The sequence below is a fragment of the Nyctereutes procyonoides genome, unplaced genomic scaffold (genome assembly GCF_905146905.1).
Source record: "Nyctereutes procyonoides isolate TBG_1078 unplaced genomic scaffold, NYPRO_anot_genome, whole genome shotgun sequence".
In the NCBI taxonomy this organism is placed as follows: domain Eukaryota; kingdom Metazoa; phylum Chordata; class Mammalia; order Carnivora; family Canidae; genus Nyctereutes; species Nyctereutes procyonoides.
In genome coordinates this window covers 19,163,687-19,186,562 of record NW_026575047.1, presented here as the reverse complement: position 1 = coordinate 19,186,562, position 22,876 = coordinate 19,163,687, and the positions used below count along the sequence as shown (strand labels likewise).

Sequence of the window (22,876 nt, the reverse complement as noted above, 5' to 3'; positions counted from 1 at the left end):
CCAAACCAACCCTCCACTAAAACAAAACAAAACAAAACAAAACAAAACAAACTAACCAATAGTGGAACAAAGCTGCCCACATTTTCACACAATCCCAACCTTACTTCAAAATATAAAGAAAAGTACAAGGTTTTAGCTATTTAAAATAAATAAAGAAAAATCTTGTTTCCTTTGGCATCTTTAGAAAGTAACTAAACTATAACAATTAAAGGAGGTGATTGTATAAAGAAATTTATGCTTAAGCAAATATATAGGGGAAAAAAACATAGCAACTTGTGTTTAGTATGCAATAATATCAACTACAAGAGTTTACTATTAATTAGGAAAGCCTTACAAGTTTTTGGAAGAACCTTCACATCTTTAATATTACAATATATTTAATAATGGTTCTTTTATTGCTTCTAAGATTATGGAGAAGTCAAATGAAATTATGCTGAATTTATGGTTCAAAACTATTTTCCAAACACTTAATGATTATAATTTAGGATAAATAACACTTGAAGAAAGCAAACCTTTTATAAATATGACTTTCAATATACAGCCTTACTTTAATTCATTCTCATTCCATTACATTTTTGTTATTCTGCATTGGTCCTGAAAATTTAATAAGAACTGTTTCTATGTATAGAACTGCCTGCATAAATCCATTTCAGTCTTCATAAAATGGTCACATTAGTGTTTGAGCTTGCAAAACTAATAATTTTCAAACTTTTGAACTTAGAATGAAATGTAACTTTAATACGAATAGAAAGTCTGACTATGTACAAGAAAAGGTAAAGTTTTCAATTCTCATATTATCAGAAACATCATAAAGAAAGCTAGATTTATAACACACTTCTATTCCTATGTGTATCTGAAGTATGTACAGTAGAACACCACACAGCTTTCATGTGTCAATAGGGGCAAATGCAATCAAGAGTGACTTTTAAAGTACCTGATAAAGTAATCTCTGTAAAGCCAAAATTAGGCTAAAAAACTGCCAATAGTTGATTGCATCATTTCAAGTTCTCAAAGAAAATTTCATCAGTTTAAAAATAGAAAGATGTCAAATTCACTGAAAAACTAAGTTAGGTTCTTTCATTAAATCTTGGGAATACTGCAACAAGTATTTACTATTTTTGCAAGAGGAACAAAATTGGCAGCTCCATTTTTACATTATTACTCACATTGGAAAGTTTTAATAGTGAGGAGCTATAACAAAACATTCCAAATGTATGACCTAAAAATGGAGCAAGGGATACTGTCCCTCGGCATATTTCCCCACCAAATATAGAGAAATTTACTATTAGAATATTAGCTGTGTGTGGTAAGAAGGGGAAAAATAGATATGGTGTCCTAGTCTGTTGACAAGGACAAAAAGGCTCTGAATAGGTCACCATCTTCAATTCTGGATAAATCTCATATTTAAGAATTCTCAAATGCTTAAAATGGTGGTCTTTTCAGCTACCCATCCTAAGAAGTCAAGTACAAGCATGCAAGTAAATTCACAGGCACAGAGGATCCATATTAAAAACAGTTAAGGTAGCTGTGATGCAACACCAACAATTTGAATGGCCCTGACACACTCAAAATATTATCTTAATTATTCAACGAAATCCTGAAGCAAACTCTTGCTAGTCTTGGTACACTGCTAAACACTAAAGTAGCATGTTTTTTCCATGGTTTTAGCTTAGCTCAAAGAATTTTTACACTATTAAGAAAAAAAAAATTAAAGTATTTCCCCTTTTTAAATTTACACAGACGTTTAATTAGTTTTATTTACAGAGCAGGGATTTTTTTTTCAGTCTCCAATGGTGCCTAGATAACATCATTAGGCAAGAATGCCAGTTTAAAAGAAATCTATGCAGAATCCTAAAAATAACAGATGTTGATGCTCCTCAAGAGGGGCAAGCTTGACTATATCAGCAGCTCTTTCTCTATGCCTCAGTTACTCAGAAGCAATTCTGTTGCAGTCTCTACATCCCATGATTTTGAAGACAAGGCCACTATTACCGCATTCTGTAGGGAAGAAAGGGGACAAAAAAAAAATCAAATCTCAAAATATTTTTAAAATACTGAATCATGCACTGTCTTCATATCGAAAAATCACACCTTGTATCTGTAGTGCGTAACAAGCTTCTAAACCAATGACTGGAATTAGCCAAAGGAAAAAAAAAATCACTGATTATAATAACAGAAGAAAGTTTATAAAACCTGATTTATAGCATCTTTGAACGACTTTTGTCAGCCAAGGATTTGCAGCAATAATTTGAAATCAATAACTACATCAGAAAAGCAAGCTTTTTGGTACTTACCCTATCAAAGCCCATAGCACATAGGTTTTCTATTTTTTTGGTGTATTCTGGACTAGAAACTGGTGCACCAGCATACACATGTGCCCAAAGTCGAGCTGTCTGTTTGAACATTTCGGGATTTTGTTTGTACTATAATGAAGAAAAAAATTGAACAACGTGACAATGCAGTCACAATATTCAATACTTAATGACCTAAGAACTGGCTTTTTCTAAGTAAAAATAATTTACATTTAAAATGTGATTGATTCTAGGTAGCCCTGGTGGCTCAGGGGTTTAGCATCGCCTTCAGCCCAGGGCGTGATCCGGGATAGAGTCCCACATCGGGCTTCCTGCATGGAGCCTGCTTCTCCTCTGCCTGCGTCTCTGCCTCTCTATCTCTATCTCTCTCTCTCTGTCTCTCATGAATAAATAAATAAAATAATAAAATAATAAACAAATAAATAAATAAAATGTGATTGATTCAACTTTCTGTTGCAAACAAGGTCACTCAAGAAAAAAAGTCTGACCTGAAGCTCTGATTCACAAATGTTGACCAAAAAAAAGAAAAGAAAAAAGGAGCAATTATACTTACCAATTTTAATCTCCAATTTCAATAGATATCAGTAGCAGAAAACTAATACCAGTGAAGTGATGTACACACATTTTTCTAAACACTGCAAAGTGTCAAACATTATACAACCAAAGAGAATTATTTGCTTCTAAAATTGTAGGGACATTAACTAACAAATGTGACCAACTTTCATATATATATATTTAAATTTATTTATTCATGAGGGAGACAAGAGAGAAAGAGAGAGGCAGAGACACAGGCAGAGGGAGAAGCAGACTCCATGCAGGAACCCGATGCAGAACTCAATCCTGGACCCCAGGATTATGCCCCAAAGCCGAAGGCAGACACTCAACCACTGAGCCACCCAGGCAAACCAACTTTCATATTAACCACAGCTCAGAATAGAATACAAGTGGACTTTGCTATTTTGCTGAAACTGTATTGGTATACAGTGATTCAAGAAAATACCATGTGCAAAGGCTTTTTAAAAAAGATTTTATTTTGGGGGCACCTGGCTGGCTCAGAGGTAAAGCATGCAACTCTTTTACTTGGGGTTTTGAGTTCTGGCTCAATGTTGGGCATGGAGCCAACTTAAAGGAAAAAACAAGATTTTTAAGTAATCTCTACACCCATCATGGAGCTCAAACTTACAATCCTGAGATCAAGAGTTGCATGCTCCACAGACTGAGTCAGTCAACCAGATGCTCTAATATGCAGTATTTTAATTTATACCATGTTTTGAGATGTTTATGAACCCACCATACAGTACTTTTATTTTTTTTTAAAAAGATTTTATTTATTTATTCATGAGAGATACAGAGAAAGAGAGAGAGAGGCAGAGACATAGGCAGAGGGAGAAGCAGGCTCCATGCAGGGAGCTTGACGTGAGACTTGATCCTGGGTCTCCAGGATCACACCCTGGGCTGAAGGTGGCACCAAACCGCTGAGCCACCCAGGCTGCCCAGATAAATTTATTCTTAAATACTTTGGAACCAACATTACTTAATAATGGAAGTATATATATTTAAAATAACTGTTCAATTCACTTTAGTATTCCTTTTAAAAGTACTTTACATGGGGATGCGTGGGTGGCTCAGTGGTTGAGCATCTGCCTTCGGCTCAGGGCCTGATTCTGGAGTGCTGGCATCCCTTGCAGGGAGCCTGTTTCTCACTCTGCCTATGTCTCTGTTTCTCTCTGTCTCTCTCATGAATAAAATAAGTAAAATCTTTTGAAAAATAAGTAAAATTATATGTATTGAGTATTCTAAGAATGATATGCTTCTATTATATATTAAAATAATACATCTAGTTTCTACTTGTAATAAGAATTCTTGCGAATTCTAAACAAGGATATATGTCAAATTATTGAACTGTTCTAGGAGCTGGAGAAAGTTCTATGTCCAGCCTCAGCCCTTGAGGCTCATAACTCCACAGAAAATCAAAGCTGAGATTTCAAGCCATGCTGACTACCAAAAGCGAACGAACAGCACATATATATAGCATGTAAAACCCTAATTCTAAGCACTCTGAAACAAATATTATATTAATAAGGATATACACAAAATAAGGAGTGAATATTTTTTTTCAGATCTTAATTATTCATTCATGAGACAGAGAGGGAGGGAGAGAGAGAGAGAGGAAGAGAGAGAGGCTAGCCTGATACAGGACTCGATCCCAGGGACCAGGATCACAACCTGAGCCAAAGGCAGATGCTCAACTCTGAGCCACCCAGGTACCCCAGAGCAAACAGCTTTTCAAGGGAAAGGAACAGGTTTATTAATAGGAACCAGGCAGAGGAAACATAGCAGACCAGGTGAACTGATGGGTAGAAATGAATGACATCTTAAAAAAAGCAGGACTCCATAAAAAACAGGAGTCTGAGGAATAATAAGAATTTAGGAGATGAAGCTGGTTTTGTGGACAGTTCAAATCATGGAAAAACTCTGCAAACCAAAGAATCTGGATTTACCAAGTAGGTGATATCCGAGCTTCTAGTAAGTTTTTAGTAATAAAGTAAGATTTCTATTTTAAAAAGCTCACTGCTATCAAGTAGATGAAGGAAGGGACAGCTCTCAGAGCAGTTGAACTAAGACATTTTTTAAAATGTGAACTAAGGCCAATCAGAGAAGTATGAGAGAGATATTGGGAATAGACTCACCAAGAGAAAAGAAGGCACAGAGAATTTCAAGTCTGTGGCTTGGATACTTAACTAAACAGGCGATGGTATCATAGAAGGATGGTCGAGTTCGCAGGATTTAAGATTCTTTTTTTTTTTTTAAGATTATTTATTTATACATGAGAGACACAGAGAGAGAGAGAGGCACAGACATAAGCAGAGGGAGAAGTAGGCTCCATGCAGGGAGCTGATGTGGGACTCGATCCCAGGTCTCCAGGACCACGCCCTGGGCTGAAGTCGGCACTAAACCACTGAGCCACCCGCACTGCCCCGAGGATTTAAGATTCTACATTCAGTTTTGGGAATGCTATGCTGAGGTATCCATGAAACATATATAACTATCCAGTTCTGAACAGGCTCTTGCACTCAAGGAGAGGTAATGCCTAAACATTTTCTCAACTTACAGGTGATAGTATCAGTGTAGATATGATCATCCATGTGACCATATACAACAGTAAAAGTAAAAGGAATGATGTCTAAACCAAGGAACTCTTTTTAGGAGGAAGAAAAGAAATAATTGTAGGAACTAAGAAGGAACAACTACAACTACCAAGATGAGAAGAGAGTAATATGTTAGAAGTTAAGAGAAGAAAAGAATTCCAGGTGGGGGACAAAAAAAAGCTCAGTAGGGATCCCTGGGTGGCGCAGCGGTTTGGCGCCTGCCTTTGGCCCGGGGCGCGATCCTGGAGACCCGGGATCGAATCCCACATCGGGCTCCTGGTGCGTGGAGCCTGCTTCTCCCTCTGCCTGTGTCTCTGCCTCTCTCTCTCTCTCTCTGTGTGACTATCATAAATAAATAAAAATTAAAAAAAAAAAAAAAAAAAAAAAAGCTCAGTAAATCCTAATGGCGTAGAACAGGGTTTCTCACAGGACCAGATAAGTTAAACAAATGGATGTGGTTGTATTCCAATAAAACATTATTTACAAAAACAGTAACTCTAGGTGTAATTTGTGGACCTCTGCCTTGGAGATCACATCAACTGAAAGATCAAAACTAAAAAATATTTATTCCATCTGGCAATTTTAAGATCCTTGGTAACTTTTACACTATGCCACTTCAGTCACAGCAAGAGCTGGTTAAAATTACCAGGGAAGGATTATCACTAAATGGAGGGATGGATAGATACATACGCACATGATAAAGCACGTATAGTAAAATGCTAATCACAGAATCCAGATGCAGGTAGGAATATGCGTGTTCACTATATAAATCTTTTGACATTGTGCTTGAAAATTTCCATTAATAGTTTTTTAAAAAGCATCATATACTCAATTAGTGTATTAAAAATCAGTAGGTTTTCGCTATTACATCTGACAAAATAATCTTACCATGAGAAAGAAAACCATTTCCAAATTTAGTCTTTCTAAATAGAACTATGCTCATGTGTTAACACTGCAATCACTACAGTAGTAGAAAAGCATAGGTAAGTACAGGCAAGTCTTACCTGATTTGCTACTACTGCATCTTGTGGATCATCCGGTTCTGCAGCTGCCAAAAGGGCTTGCAAGGACAATAATACCGTGCGGAGAGTCATTGCTGCAGCCCTGAAAAACAAAACAAGAAAATATCTCAGTTAAGAACATGCAGCGTGACAAAAGTTAAGTGATTTTCTGAATATAAAAACTACTGGAGCTAAAAATAATCTAGATTTTTATCTTAATCATATAACTAAGTTATATGAAATTTATATATCTGCCTATCATATTTTTTTCTCCTTGACTTTATAATGAACGAATGAGTCTTTCTATTTCTAAGAGCAATTCAAACTATCCTGACTGAACCGGACTTACTTTTCTTATTGTTGCCAATATCCTTTTGGTCAGCTTTACTCACTGACTTGACTTTCCATCCATTTCTCTAGACATAAAGTGGTAAACTAGTACATGTAACTTTCTTTCAATGCCACTCCAAAAACACATAAGATACCATCAAGCAAATATTCCTTATTTTCAAGAAAACCTGAAATCATTTCATAACATTCTGAACTAGAGCAAGTTATTTGCTTTAAATATATCAGTTAAGTTACGCACCTATATAAAGCAAATATTTATCTAAAAAATGTTATCTACAAAGAGCAAGGATTCTTAGCATTTCTGTTAAGGAACTCTTTGATCAATACAGAAATATTTATAAATACAAACACAACAATGAAATACATAAAATGCTGAAGAGTATTAAATAATAAGCCCATTTTATTAAGTAATTTCTACACCCAACGTGGGGCTCAAACTCAAAACCCCGAGTTCAAGAGTCACGTGCTCTACTGACTGAGCTAGCCAGGCACCCCCCAATATACCCATTTTAACCATACAAATTAGATCATTCTAAATCTTTTTCAAATGGATTCTTCATTATAACCATGGAACAGAGAAAATTACTGAGTCACTTTTTTCTCAATTTTCCAGGACGTCACCATCCTAGATGATTACAATAAAAGTTAATTTTTTTACCAACAATGGACGCCTTAAGGCACTGTATCTCATAAAGTGTAGTTTCACCAACCAGTAGTATCAACATCACCTGGGGAACTTTAAGAAATGAAAATCTTCAGTCTCATCCCAGACCTACTGAACCAGAAACTCTAGGGTGATTTATAACAAGCACTCCAAGTGATTCTTATGCAACCTAATATCTCAGAAATACTGCTTTAACGGATTACAGTTTGAGCTAATTAAGAAAGGCTGTTCTAGGGGCATGTGGGTGGCCCAGTCAGTTAAGTGTTCAACTCTTGGTTTTAGCTCAGGTAGTGATCTCAAGGTTGTGACACAGATCCATGTCAGGCTCTCTCAATGCAAAGTCTGCTTAAGACTCTTTCCCTCCCTCTCTAAAATAAATAAATCTTAAAAAAAGAAAAGAGAAAAGAAAGAGAGAAGAGAAGAGAAGAGAAGAGAAGAGAAGAAAGAGAAAGAAAAGAAAAGAAAAGAAAAGAAAAGAAAGAAAGAAAAGAAAAGAAAGGAAAGGCTGTTTTAAAACAATAAAATCAGTACACAACTGTAGATCTGTATCATATATTAATTAAAAATTACTTACAAATGAACCATCTAAAATGCAATCAGAGTAAAATTTTTTATTGATCAATCTACCCTTTTAGAAAGGCTTACAAGAATAGGAAAAATTGGTCAGAACACAAAAATTAGCTGAAATGCTAAACTAGCATAAAAGAGAACAGAATTTTTTTTAAAGATTTTATATATTTATTTAAAAGAGAAAGAGCATGAGTCAGGGGGAAAAATGAAGGGGGCAGAGGGAGAAGAAGCAGACTCCCCTGAGTACAGAGGCCAATGCAGGGCTCAATCTCAGAACCCTGGGGCTCCCTGGTCAATGGGAATCTGCTTCTCTCCCTCTACCCCTCTCCCCTGCTCACGCGCACCCCCCTCCTCTCTCTCAAATAAATAAAATCTTAAGTTATATAATTTTTAATTAATACAATTATTTCTTTCAAGGAAATTTATCTGAATACTAAAGAAAAATCTTCATTCAAGGAAGGTTTTTTTTTTTTTTTAAGATTTTATTTGACAGAGTGTGCACAGGCACACACAAAAGCAGGGGGAGTGGCAGGTGGAGGGAGAGGGAGGAGCAGGCAGACACTTAAACCAAGACACCCAGGCACCCTTCAAGGAAGTATTTCATACTAAAACAATTATTAAACTAACAATAATTTGGGGCACCTGGGTGGCTCCTTCTGTTAAGCATCTGCTTTTGGCTCAAGTCATGATCCTGGGATCTGGAATGGAGCCCCACATCTGGCTCCCTGATCAGTGGGAGGTCTGCTTCTCCCTCTGTCCCTCCCCTCACTCATGCATACTCAGTCAGATGAGTAAATAAACTCTTTAAAAAAAAATAAACTCACAATAATTTTAAGTTGCAATAAAAATAAGAAAACATAAAATAAAAGCTATTTCAATCTCACAAATCTGAGCAAAACCTAATACACACATAGCTTATATATCTCAATAAGTCAAAATATTTTTAAAACTTGAGCCCTCAAAAACATGAATTTGGATCCTTTTACACATACATAAAAATTAAGTGAAAATGGATCAAAGACCCAAGTGCAAAAGCTAAAATTATACAACTCTCTCTTTTTTAAAGATTTTATTTATTCATGAAAGAGAAGAGAGAGAAAAAGAAGAGAGAGAGAGAGAGAAGCAGACACAGGCAGAGGGAGAAGCAGGCTCCACTGCAGGGAGCCCGACATGAAACTCGATCCCGGGTCTTCAGGATCATGTCCTGGGCTAAAGACGGCGCTAAACCGCTAAGCCACCTGGGCTGTCCCAAATTATCCAACTCTTAAAATAAAACATAGGGGAAGGCTTCATGACACTGGAGTTGACAATGAGTTCTTGGATAGGACATCAAAAGCACAGGCAACAAAAGAAAAAACAGGGAAATTGGTCTAATAGCAAAATTAACTATGTAGAGAGAAAAACCTCCTATGCAAAGGATAAAATGAAAAGCACGCCAGAGAATGTGAGAAAATATATGCCAATCATGTATCTGATAAAGGGTTAATCTCTGAAATATATAACTCCTATCACTCAACAACAAAACCCAATTAAAAAATAAGAAAGGACCACAAACATTTCTCCAGAGAAGATATAGAAATTACCTGATAAGTGCATGAAAAGATGCTTAGTATCACTAACCCTTAGGGAAACAAATCAAATAATGAAATACTACCTCACATCTGTTAGGATGTTAAGAAAACAAAAATAATAGCTGATGGTGAAGATGTGGACTCATTGGAGTCCTTATGCATGGAACAATTACAGAAAACAGTATAGCAATTCTTCAAAAAAAATAAACATAGAATTACTACATGATCTAACAATTCCACTTCTAGGTACATATCCAAAATAACTGAAAGCAGGGACTCAGATATTTGTACACCCATGTTCATAACAAGCATTATTCACAATAGCCAGAAGGTAGAAGTAACTAATTTCCATCAACCCATGAACAAAATGTGGTATATACATACACACAATGGAATATTATTCAGCCTTAAAAAAGGAAGACAAATCAGACACATGCTGCAATGTGAATGAAGCCTGATGACATTATGTTAAGTGAAGCCACTATGATTCACGAAGTACCGAGAAAAGTCAAATTCAGAGAGACAGAAAGTAGAATGGTGGTTGTCATAGGTTGGAGGGTGAGAGAAATGGGAAGTTATTATTTAAAAGGTATAGATTCAGGTTCAAAAGATGAAAAGGTGGAAGGGAGTAGGGTAGAAGGATGAAGAGAGCACAGAGCACATTTTTAGAGTGCTGAAAATACACTGTACACAATGATGGATACATGTCATCATACACTTGTTCAAATGCACAGAATAGACAATACCAAGAGTGAATCATAATACAGACAAAAGGACTTGGGTGACTGAGAGATGTCAATGCAGATTCATCAGCTGCAACTAATTTACCATTCTGATAGAAGATGTTGATAATGGAGGAGGCTATGCATATGTATATGGGAAATTTCTATACCTTCTTCTCAATTTTGCTGTGAACCTAGTACTGCTTTAAAAAAAATTAAGTCCTAGAGACTGGTAGCACGACACTATGAATATACTTAATAATACTCATCTGTACACTTACCACTTACTTGAAACAGTTAAGATTTTATGTTATATATGTCAATTAAAAAAACTAAGATGATAAATTGTGTCATATGTATTTTACAATATAAAAAACTTTTTTTAAAGTGAGAAGCTCTTCCCTTACGGATTTGTAAATTCTTATTATAATACTTTCTACTTCTTTTATTTATAGTATCTTAATTTGGAATACACAAACTATTATAAACCCCTGGACTTACAACTTCAAAAAATCAGAAACTAAGGACCTAAAGATGAATGCTGAAAGGGACACTTTGCTCTCAATATGGAAGAAAAAAAAATCTTAGATTTGATTCATAACAATCTCAATGAGAAAAAGTTATGGTTTTTTTGTATGCTTAAAATTTTTAATAATGAAATATTAGGGGAGGTATTTATCAGCTATTAAGAATTAGTTGGTGGGATCCCTGGGTGGCTCAGCATGGCGCCTGCTTTTCCCTCTGTGTCTCTGCTTCTGTGTCCCTCATGAATAAATAAATAAAATCTTAAAAAAATTAGTTGGCTAAAAGATACCTAAATGAAACCTGAAACTAATATTGTATGTCAACTACACTTCAATAAAAACAAAAAATGGACTCAGCTGGTTAAGTGTAGGACTCTTGATTTTGGCTCAAGTCATGATCTCAGGGTTGTGAGATCAAGCCCCATGTTGGGTTCTGCACTGGGTGTGGAGTCTGCATAGAATTCTCTCCCCTCTCCCTCTCCTTCTTCACCCCTCCCTTAAAACACACACACACACACACACACACAATATTTAAGAGTAGGTGCAGGTAAAATGAATAAATAAATAAATACTAGATGCTAGAGGGAAAAAATACCCTAAATGCAAAGTTTTAAAAAGCTGGACAAGAAATTAATAACCAGTTGTAATTAAATTATTATCAAACCAAAACCTAGTCTTCTGGCTTTAAATACTGTAGAAAATATAGCATATTTGATAGTGTAAAGAAATGTGCGTATTTTTTGACTGCTCTACATTAATTTTTAAATCTAAATTTAGTAATGTGAAAAAGTATACAAGTGAAAATACAATCTTTCATTACATTTACTGTTCTTTTTACATAGTACTGACTAAATTAATAATACACTGAGATTTTTAGGATTGTGTGGAAAAAACAATTCCTAACAGGCAAATAAGAATGTAAAATTTCAAAATGTGTCAGCTAATTTTATTTTATTTTATTTTATTTTATTTTTATTTTTTTAGCTAATTTTAATAGTCAGTGGATGATGTACCTTGCAAACCTATCTTCAGTAAATTAATTTTGCTCAGATCTCAATAAACAGTTAAGAGGACTAATTAAATATTTATGCACACAGACTCAGTAGGGCTTTCAATCATCATAAATTAGTTTTGGTTTATTTTGAATTTGTTAACAGAATCATACAATATATGCTTCTTTGTGTCTGGCTTTGGTCACTCAGCATGTCTGTGAGAATTATCCATGTTGTTCATGTTAATATGCTTTTTTTTTAACTGCTGTGTAGCATTTCATTGTATAATTATTCCATTAGTATCCATTTTCTTATTGATGGACATTTGGGTTATTGATTAAATGTGCTATAAATACTCTTGTACAAGTCTTTTAGTGGACAAATGCATTCATCTCTCTTGCATAGAGACCTAGAAGTGGAATTGCTAGGCCATATCAAAGGTACATATTTAGCTTTGGTGGATACTGCAGGTTGAGTGGTTGAACCACATTCCTACCATCAGACCACGAGAACTATTTATAAGTGTGTAGTAGTATCTAATTGTAATTTTAATTTGCATCTCCCTGATGACTAATAATGCTAAGCACTGCTTATCAACCATCTAGGTATTCTCTTAATGCCTGTTCATGTCTTTTAGAAGGACAATATCACTTAAGTACAAATTTTTTTTAAAGATTTTATTTATTTATTCATGAGAGACACAGAGAGGAGAGGCAGATATAGGCAGAGGTAGAAGTAAGCTCCATGTAGAGAGCCCGACATGGGACTCGATCCCGGGTCTCCAGGATCACGTCCTGGGCTGAAGGTGGCGCTAAACCACTGAGCCACTCCGGCTGCCCACATTTAAGTACAATTTTTATGTGTAGTCGTTTTCTTCTATTTCCCCAGGTAAATAGACACCTATAGTCCTACCTAATAGGTTGTCAGTGGAAAAACATCAGAAAATAGTTTCTACCTAGGACACATTGTGGAGTTAAAAAAATAAACCATACTAACATAGAGTTGTTAAACATTAAAGGTAACTCACCATCTACATGTATTAACAAAAGACCAAGACAAATTTTTTCTAGTACACCTAGAAATTACTCAATGTTTATTCAATTTATTTTCTTTTTTTAAAATATTCTATTTATTTATTCAGGAGAGATAGAAGTGGATTCCCCGTGGGGAGCCCGATGTGGGACCTGATTCCAGGATCCCACGATCACGCCCTGAGCCAAAGGCAGACGCTCAACCGCTCAACGACTGAGCCATCCAGGCATCCCTTATTTTTCTGAATATTATTATCCTGTAGTTTTCTTTACCAAATTCCAGCTCTGAAGCTAAATAAACATGAATAACCACTGCCAATTATACCTCAATAAATCTGGTGGGAGGCAGCTTAGGGTATTAGATATCCATGTATACCTAATCTCACCTATTTTAATCCAATGTGTCTTTGACATTTTTAAATATTACAATTATATAAATATGAAATGAGACTAAATTCAGCTATTTCACACCAGCCTAAGGAAATGGGACAGTTGACAAAAAGTGTTTCAGTACAAAAGTGCCAAGTTCTCTTTCTACATAATATACCATAATCTTTCAACTGTCTATAGGGAGATAATCAGAAGTGCGGTTATTGCTGGCTTAATTCTGAACAAAAAGGGAAGTCAGTGGAAAATTTTAGTCTGGAGCTTTATTTGTTTTTAAAAGGGGATGTCAGGAGGAGCAGAGAGATAAGTATCATTCTGGCTGCCGAGAACTGCTGAGGAGGGTAAAATCAGAAGCAGAGAGGCAGGCTACAGTAATCATCCAGGAAAGAGGTAATGTGACTCGGGCCAGGTAGTAATAGTGAAACTGCTAATAAAATTTTGGAGGTTTTACCAACAGATTTATAAACAGAGTACAGGGTACCAGAGAAATAAGAACCAAGGATCATGATGAGGTTTTGACCAGAACAAATGCAAGAATGTAGCTGCCAGTAACTTAGATGAAGTGATACAGGTTTTGGGTTGGGGGAACATCAATTCAGTTTTCAACATGTTTGAGATGTCTACTACACACATATTGAAGTAGAGATGTTAAGCAGACATGAGAATATGAGTCTGGAGTTCAAGAAAGATAAATTTATAAGTTGCTGGTATTTAAAATCAGATGAGCATATCAAGGAAGTGAGTACAGATGAAAAGCAGCAGAAGTAAAGAGAGGCCCAAGGTATTCTCATTTGCAAAGCTCCTAGAAACGAGGGAGGAAATAGTTAAGGAGTCCAGGAATAGGCACAGAAAGGGGAGAATAGAAGAACTAATGTCCCAGAAACCAAGTGAAAGAAGTACAATGTCTGCAAAAATTCATTAGTATCACTGAATGACCAATCTACTATAAGAGGACTCTGAGATAACTTTATGGATAAAAACACTGAGGCCTACAAAATGTGAAAAGTCACAAAATAAAAGAATGACAGAATCTAATCAAGAAATGGGCAGAAAACATGAAAAGACATTTCTCCTAAAAAGACATACAAATGGCCAACAGACAGATGAAAAAATACTCAACATCACTCGGCATCAGGGAAATACAAATCAAAACCACAATGAGATACCACCTCACGCTGACCAGAATGGCTAAAATTAATAAGTAAATAAAAGACAGATGTTGGTGAGGATGTGAAGAAAGGGGAACCTTCTTACACTGTTGGTGGGAATGCAAATGATGCAGCCACTCTGGAAAAAAAGTATGGAGGTTCCTCAAAAAATGGAAAATAGAGCTACCCTACGACCGAGCAATTGCACTACTGGATATTTACCAAAAGATACAAATGTAGTGATCTGAAGGGGCACGTGCACATAGCAGCAATTTCCACAACAGCCATCATGTCCATCAACAGATGAGTAAAGAAGATGTGGTGTGTGTGTGTATACTACTATTCAGCCATCAATTTAAAAAAATGAAATCTTTCATTTACCATGACATGGATGAAACTGGAGTATATTATGCAAAGCAAAATAAGTCAGAGAAAGACAATTACATGATCTCACTCAGATGTGGAATTCAAGAAACAAAACAGAATCATAGCGGAAGAAAGGAAAAAATAAAAGATGAAATCAGAGAGGGAGACAAATCATAAGAGACTCTCAATCAAAGGAAACAAACTGACAGTCGATGGAGAGGAGGAAGATGGAGGGATGGGGTAACTGGATGATGGACACTAAGGAGGGCATGTGATGTAATGAACATTGGGCATTATATAAGGCTGATGAATCACTGACCTCTATACCTCTGAAACCAGTAATACATTATATGTTAATGAACTGAATTTAAATAAAATTTTTAAAATTATTCAGTATAGCTACTGTACAGATTTTAAAATACATAAAAGAGTGACAGAATAAAACAAGGTCTATTCCACACTATTCAATGTTTAAGGGTATGGACTACAGATCACGAAATCAGACCCCAAGAGACGATCCGAGGGAGGAGGCTTTACTCAGATATTCTATTAGAATGGAAAAGCAAAACCATACCAAGAGTTCTTGTCTGTTTATCCAGACTAAATAAACCAAATCACACAAACATTATATGTCATTCCTGTTTCACTTTGTTCAGGTTCCATTCTTTCCCTTTCTTAACAAATCAAACACATAGCTTATTAGTGTTTTTGCCCATTCTGATGTCCTTTTATATACTTCTTGTCTTAGTTTTTTATAGTCATACTGTTAGAATATGCCAGGCTCTACTCTAAGAAAATTACATAAAACAATTCACTTAATCCTTTTAATATCCTATGAAGTAGGTTTTAACCCCATCTTGTGAGATGAGGACACTAAGGCACAAAGTCTAGGTAATTTGCTCAAGACCACAGCTGAATTAATAGCAGAGTGAGGATTTGAACTTAATGGCTCCAGGGTAGGAACTCCTAAACACTCTGCTACTAACAGCAAATCAGACAAAACATGTTGAAAGCACCATAAAGTGCTATGCAAATAAAGATATCACTTACAAAGACAGGTACTCATTTCTTTGAATTTGAGAACCTTGACTAAGCTCACTTAACATAACTTTTAACATTTTTGTTGCCTATATTCCATCCAAATCAGAGCTGATTACTTCAATACTTAATTTTTTTAATCTTTCACAAGTATCTTCCAGAGATCGCAAAGAACCAAATTTACAATAAATGAAATCAAGACTTTTCAAAATATAAAGCTAGCATCTGACATTACCTAATAAGTCACTATGTAAAATCACTGTGATCTCAATTCTAACACACTTCAAAAAAAAAAAAAAAAGATTATTTATTGAGAGAGATCGTGAGTCCAAGTGCGCATGCAGAGGTGATGGCAGGGGTAAAGGAAGAGGTAGAGAGAATCTCAAGCAGACTCTGAGCTTATCTTGGGACTCAAAGTGGGGCTGGGGCTATGACTCTGAGATTGTGACCTGAGTTGAAACCAAGAGTCAGACGCTTAACCAACTGCGGCACCCACACATCCCAACACATTTTTGAATATGCACTTAAGAGATGTCATAAAGTTTTAAAATCACAGCCCAAATAAGAGAAAGTATAATATATGCTTATGTTCTGAGGCAATTACATGTGTAACATTCTAAATATAGCCTTGGAACTGATTGAGAGGGAAGAAGGTGAATTCAAAATCTCTTACCATTGATCTTTCAGGATATCCAAACAAATAGCCCCTGTGACGGAACTAATATTAGGATGCCATATTTTAGTGATAAACCGGACCTAGAATATAAAGCACACTTGAGTTTTTAAGTAACAGAAATAAAACACATATAAGTTCAAGTATAACTACAAGAAAATGAAAACCTCAGATTAATATTAGGATGCCATATTTTAGTGATAAACCGGACCTAGAATATAAAACACACTTGAGTTTTTAAGTAACAAAAACACATATAGTTCAAGTATAACTACAAGAAAATGAAAACCTCAGATTAAAAAAAAGTCCATACTTACATTACCATCATTTTGCCTAGCTGAAGGGAGGGGCGTGGAAGACAAAGCATTCAGTAAACTGAATGTTGTCAATGACAAAAATTCTTTTTAAACCTTTTAATAAATGCTCCACCTCTAAAGAAACCCAACAATTCCAGGTGTTTACAATTTATTTGAAAGGCACTGGCACTGAGGAGAGACTGAGGCTTTGAGTCTAAGAAATTTATCCAAAATCAAATAGCTAGTTAGCAATAGAATAACATGCAAACTTACACAATATCATTTCAGATTCTAAGTCTCTAATCACCTATTTGTCTTAGCATGGATGAATAAGAAGCCAACAAAGTGAAAATGCTAACTCTAACAGATCACCTTGAAATGAAATTGATCGAGTCCATCAGTTCTTACTTATGAGCGTTTGAAGGACCAATTACAATTATTATTTTGGGGGGAACCTATTATTATTATTTTTATATCTGACACATATAATAGTCATTTGAGTCAAAACTCCTTTACAAATAATAGATTAATTACTATAAGTCAAGCAATGTCCCCCCCCCCGCTTTTTTTTTAAAGTAGGCTCCATGCCCAGAGTGAAGCCCAATTAGGGCCTGACCTCACCATACTGAGATTAAGACCTGAAAGTCAGATGCTTATTAACCAATTAAGCCACCCAGGTGCCCCAAGTCAAGTAAGTACTCTACAAAAATTAACTCGTCAATATGTGCTCCAAATCTAAGACATTTATGAAAAGAAGCTAAGCAGATGGCTTTCACTCCTTGTGACTCGATTTGTCTATACTACCTGTTACTACTTCCCTACCTAATTACTAACTTATATGCTAAAAAACCATTTCAAGTTACCAATTACTTCAAAACACCTAAAATTGATGGGATTTTTTCATTCCTTGATCCTTTTTAATTCTTAGAATAATTTTACTGCTTTCAAAGATATCTACTTCATCCACAGAATCACCAACTCATTAAACAAGACCATCACTGTATACTTGGGTTACTGAACAGTTTACAGACTTTAATACCTTCAGTTCTGCTTCCTTCAATCCATTTTCGACATTGAAACCAAGAGGATAAAGTATAACTGACTCATTACCCTACTTAAGGCCCCTGAATGACTGCTCATTCCCTTTACGTAAGCCTGCACCCTTAAACTAACCCCTAGCCTATATCTCAAATCATCTTAAAAAAAAAAAAAACTTTTTTTTTTTTTTGCCTTGGGTCTTTTATATCTGTTTCTTCTCTCAATAACACATCTTGATGCCCTCCTCGGGTTAACTCCTATTTAATCCTTCAATTTTTAGTTTCCATATCACTTCTTCCTATCTGTTCTCATAGCACCCTGTATTTTCCTATGTCATCATATTGGTAACACTTCTATGATCTCTACCTTTTATGTCTGGCCTTCCCTAAAAGGCTGAGTATATATCCTGCTTACTAGAGCATCCCAAGTATCTAAAGTGTCTCACACTCAATGAATATGCTATCAACATTATAACAAACCTATTACACAGCTAACCAGCATGCCTCTCAAATATAGAGCAGATCGAAAAAAGGCAAAAACGGCATATGTACAACAAACATCTCTTCATAACAGATATAACCACAATATCCATATCTTAATTTCTACCATTCATTGAGTTTAAAGCATAAAGATATAAAATAACCAAATGCCATAATCTCAAGGACATAATCTCAGTAACTCAAGGACACTACAGCATTTTGTGAGTTTAAAATGAAAATCGGGGATGCCTGGGAGGCTCAGTGGTTGAGCATCTGCCTTTGGCTCAGGGCATGATGCCCTTGCAGGGAGCCTGCTTCTCTCTCTGCCTATGTCTCTGCCTCTCTTTTCATGAATAAATAAATAAAATCTTAAAAAAAAATGAAAATTGGTTTAATCTTTTCAACATTGGAAAAAGAATTTTATTTCATTTTTTGAAAAGTTTTTTTAAGTAACTTCTACACTCAACATGGGGTTCAAACTCACAACCCCGAGATAAACAGGCACATGTTACACTGACTGAGCCAGCTAGGGGCCCCAAGAATTTTAAATTACTACTTAAGTCGTTAGAAGGTTTATGGGATATGCAAGTGATCCAAGATGTCTTGATTTTTTTTTTAGATGTCTTGATTTTTAAAGAGTCTTTAATACATGATCTCTATAGGATCTATATGAAAACAAATATGCACATATGCAGGATCAAGAAAATTTTTAAACTACTTTGTTACTTTGTACAAATCTATAGTTTTAGGAATAGACACCTTTGAACTTGCAAATGATGTAATAAAAAAATTTTCAAGAGGACACTCCATTATCCACTAGTATGGATATAAGATATAATTATCTTAGTTTTTTCTGTGATCAACCACTCTTTTATCTCCCATTCCTCTTTTGTTATTCTGTATCAACTACCTCATTTCTTAGATTTTTCATGTATTTCTCTTTCTCAAGCCTTAATATCACTAGTGGTATCCACATGTGTCCCAGAATTTTGTCCTATTATTCCAAACCCAATTAATATCTACTGTATTTGTCACTTTCTCTCATAGTGCTAACACCTCTGTTGTATATCAACAAAAAATGTAGAATAAAAAAAAACTTGGAAGGGGTGAAACATAAGAGTAAGTAAGAATTCAATGACATTATAACCTACTTCAGTCATAGTTGACACTGATTAAAAAACAGGTACAAAATATAGTATTAAGACGACTTACTAATTATAATTCAAGCTTCCTTATTTTCACAAATGAAACTAATGGTGCCATCTGGGTAACTTCAGAACACCTCATTACTTTTGAGGGGCTCTCAGGGAATAGAAATAAATCTTAACACCATGAACATAGTGTTACCAGACCAAAATGAAGGAAAGAGACTATTATTATCTATACTGGCACACCAATACTGAGGTCATCACTAATCTTATCTCCTCCTGGAGGACAGTATCCTATTCATTCACTATTTAGTTCAAACATTTCAGGAACTATTTCACGGTAACGCGAGCTCACACTCCCACATGAATTTCCGGTTTCAACCTTGGAACTCAAGGATGTTATGATATTAAACCAGCCTTAACTAAACTTATTGTACAAAAAAAACTGCTATTTTAAATATGTGTATACAGATGGGCAGATGCATTAAAAGTTATTAGCAATGGTATTTAGGGATGCCTGGGGTGGCTCAGTGGTTGAGCGGCTGCCTTTGGCTCAGGGCGTGACCCCGGGATCCAGGATCGAGTCCCACGTTGGGCTCCCTGGGAGCCCTCTGCCTGTGTTTCTGCCCTACTCTGTCTCTCATGAATAAATAAAACCTTTTTTAAAAAATCTTTAAAAAATGGTATTTATACTCAATTTCACATATAGGGACGCCTGGGTGGGTCAGTGGTTGAGTCACTACCTTTGGCCCAGGGCGTGATCCTGAGATCCGGGACTGAGTCAGTCCCACATCAGACTCCCCTCAGGAAGCCTGCTTCTCCCTCTGCCTATGTCTCTGTTTCTGTGTCTTTCATAAATAAATAAAATCTTAAAAAAAAAAATTTGACATATACAACTACGTTTATAATATCAAGAAAAAAAAACAGGAAAATTCATAACCTAACCTTTAATACATACTGGACAAATCATAGAGCTACAGTTTTCCTATTTTAATGAGTTTTTCAGTAATAGTTTATTATAATTCACCTTAGAAATAAAACTGGTTGTATGCATTGATTAAATTCCTTCTACACTATATTCAGCTGACTCAAAGATATATCTTCTCTGTCTAGAAGCAAACATTCTGCTCTTCAGGTTAATAATATACTACAGAATAATAAACAGGAAATACTCTGTGACCACTGTTATCAATGTAAGTTTCAATCAATCTTGTACAATTTTAGTTGCACAGAAGTAAGAGAATATAATCAACTACCTTCAATACTTTTATCTCATGAAGCTTAAAATTAAACCTGAGCCTACATACTAAACATATATGAACACAATGTCTTCACAAGAAATTTACAAATACTCCCCACTTTTTCCATTATATTTACTAATCAGTAAAAATTCGTATCAATGTAATACATATCAAGAATATATTTATATTATGTTCATTAACATTTACTGCAAAAGCTTAATGCCATAAATGGGATGAATATCATATTTAAAAGAATACTAAATTATAACTAAGGTTAATTAGTTGAAGGCAGAGGGAGACACATTAGAATGATTAAAGGAAGACTTTTCTAAATCTTGAAGCTAACCTCAATATGGAATGTCTGGAATTAGGATAGTAGTGGCCTGAAGAGCAACAGTTCTATTTTTATATTACAAGGGATTGAGTCCCACACCAGGCTCCCCGCAGGGAGCCTGCTTCTCACTCGGCCTGTGTCTCTGCCTCTGTCGCTCATAAATAAATAAATAACACCTTTTAAAAAACAAATGAAAAAAAACTGATTTCAATGATTAAATAAAACATCAAGTCTTGAAAAAGAGCCAGGGCTATGTAATCACTTTGGAGCTATATAAGATTACAAAGGGAAATGTTTAAACACTTTCACTGAGAGATAATTCATCCATTTAAAGTGCACAACTCCATGATGGTTTTCAGTATATTCACAGAGCAAACTGTGTAACCATCAGCAGTAACTCCCCATTCCTTCACAGAGCCCCAGTGTGAAGCAACCACTGACCTAATTTTTGACTCTCTGGATTTGCTTCTTCCAATGTTTCATATAAATGAAATCTTATAATATGTGGCCTTTTGTGTCTGGCATGATGTTTGCAAGGCTCACCTATCTTATACCACATTATCAGTACTTCATTTGTTTTTATAACCAAATAATATTCCATGGTATATATCTACCACACTTTATCCATTCAGTTGATGGAGATTTATGTCATTTCCACTTTTTGGCCATTATGAATACTTCCGGTATAAACATTTGTGTACCAAGTTGTTGTGTGGACATGTTTTCATTTCTACTAGGTAGATAACCGAGAAGTAGAATTGATAGGTCAAAAAGTAACTATATGTTGGGGCAGCCTGGGTGGCTCAGTGGTTTAGCGTCGCCTTCAGTCCAGGGCATGATCCTGGAGACCTGGGATCGAGTCCCACGTTGGGCTCCCTGCATGGAGCCTGCTTCTCCCTCTGCCTGTCTCTGCCTCTCTCTCTCTCTCTGCCTGTGTCTCTCATGAATAAACAAAAAAAAAATCTTAAAAAAAAAAAACTTCTATGTTTACCATTTTGATCAAACTATGTTCCAAACAGCGCCAACATTTTACATTCTCACCAGCAATGAACGAGAATTTCAATTTATACAGGAAATATAAGTATCAATGCTGTATTCTCAAATGATGTCACAGAAGGAAGTCAACAGACTACTTCAAGGAAGGACCTTTTAGAGTGGTAGTCACTGGTTAGTGCTAATATTTACATAATGCTTACTCTATGTAGGCATTTATAAGTATTACTATTTCAGGGACACCTGGGTGGCTCAGTGGTTGAGCGTCTGCCTTGGGTTCAGGTCGTGATCCTGGAATCCCGGGATTAAGTATGGGTCTCCCTGCAGGGAGCCTGCTTCTCCCTCTATGCCTCTGCCTCTCTGAGTCTCATGAATAAATAAATAAAATCATTTAAAGAAAAAAAAAGTTTTACTATTTCATTAAATCTCAGATACCATGAATTAATACACCATTACTTTATGTACCCTAAGAAAAAAAACTGCAAATTAAATTATGACACGTCATCACTGAAAGGTTATCTTGATTTTGGAAATATTAAATACGTGAAAAAAGTTTCATAGAATTATTGTAATAATTTGTACATGGATTAATTCCTTTAATCTTTATAATCCTAAACGAGGATTTTATAGATAGGGCAACTGGGGCACACAGCAGTGATACAGCTTGCCTAAAATTATAAAGCCAGGGTGTTGGCTGGCTCAGTTGGAGCATGCAGCTCTTGATCTTGGGATACAAAGTTTGAGTTCTACATTGGGTATAGAGATCACTAAAAATATATATACATAAAGCCAGTTAAATGACTGAAGTAGATTTGAACTTTGGTGGACTGCTCTTGTTCTTAGTGGAG

General features: G+C 35.6%; 1 protein-coding gene across 3 annotated transcripts in view; it reads right to left on the bottom strand.

Moving 5' to 3' along the window:
- Positions 1-524: 524 nt before the first annotated feature.
- The window catches only part of UBE2K (ubiquitin conjugating enzyme E2 K), a 63,621-nt gene continuing 41,269 nt past the window's right edge, over positions 525-22,876 (bottom strand). For all 3 annotated transcript variants that reach the window (XM_055326547.1, XM_055326548.1, XM_055326549.1), the window contains 4 exons: positions 16,500-16,582; positions 6,466-6,565; positions 2,295-2,423; positions 525-1,998 (listed from right to left, as the gene is read on the bottom strand). In XM_055326547.1, coding sequence (XP_055182522.1) covers positions 1,924-1,998; positions 2,295-2,423; positions 6,466-6,565; positions 16,500-16,582 — 387 coding nt within the window. In that variant the 3' untranslated portion in view covers positions 525-1,923. The remainder of the gene's footprint in view (positions 1,999-2,294; positions 2,424-6,465; positions 6,566-16,499; positions 16,583-22,876) is intronic.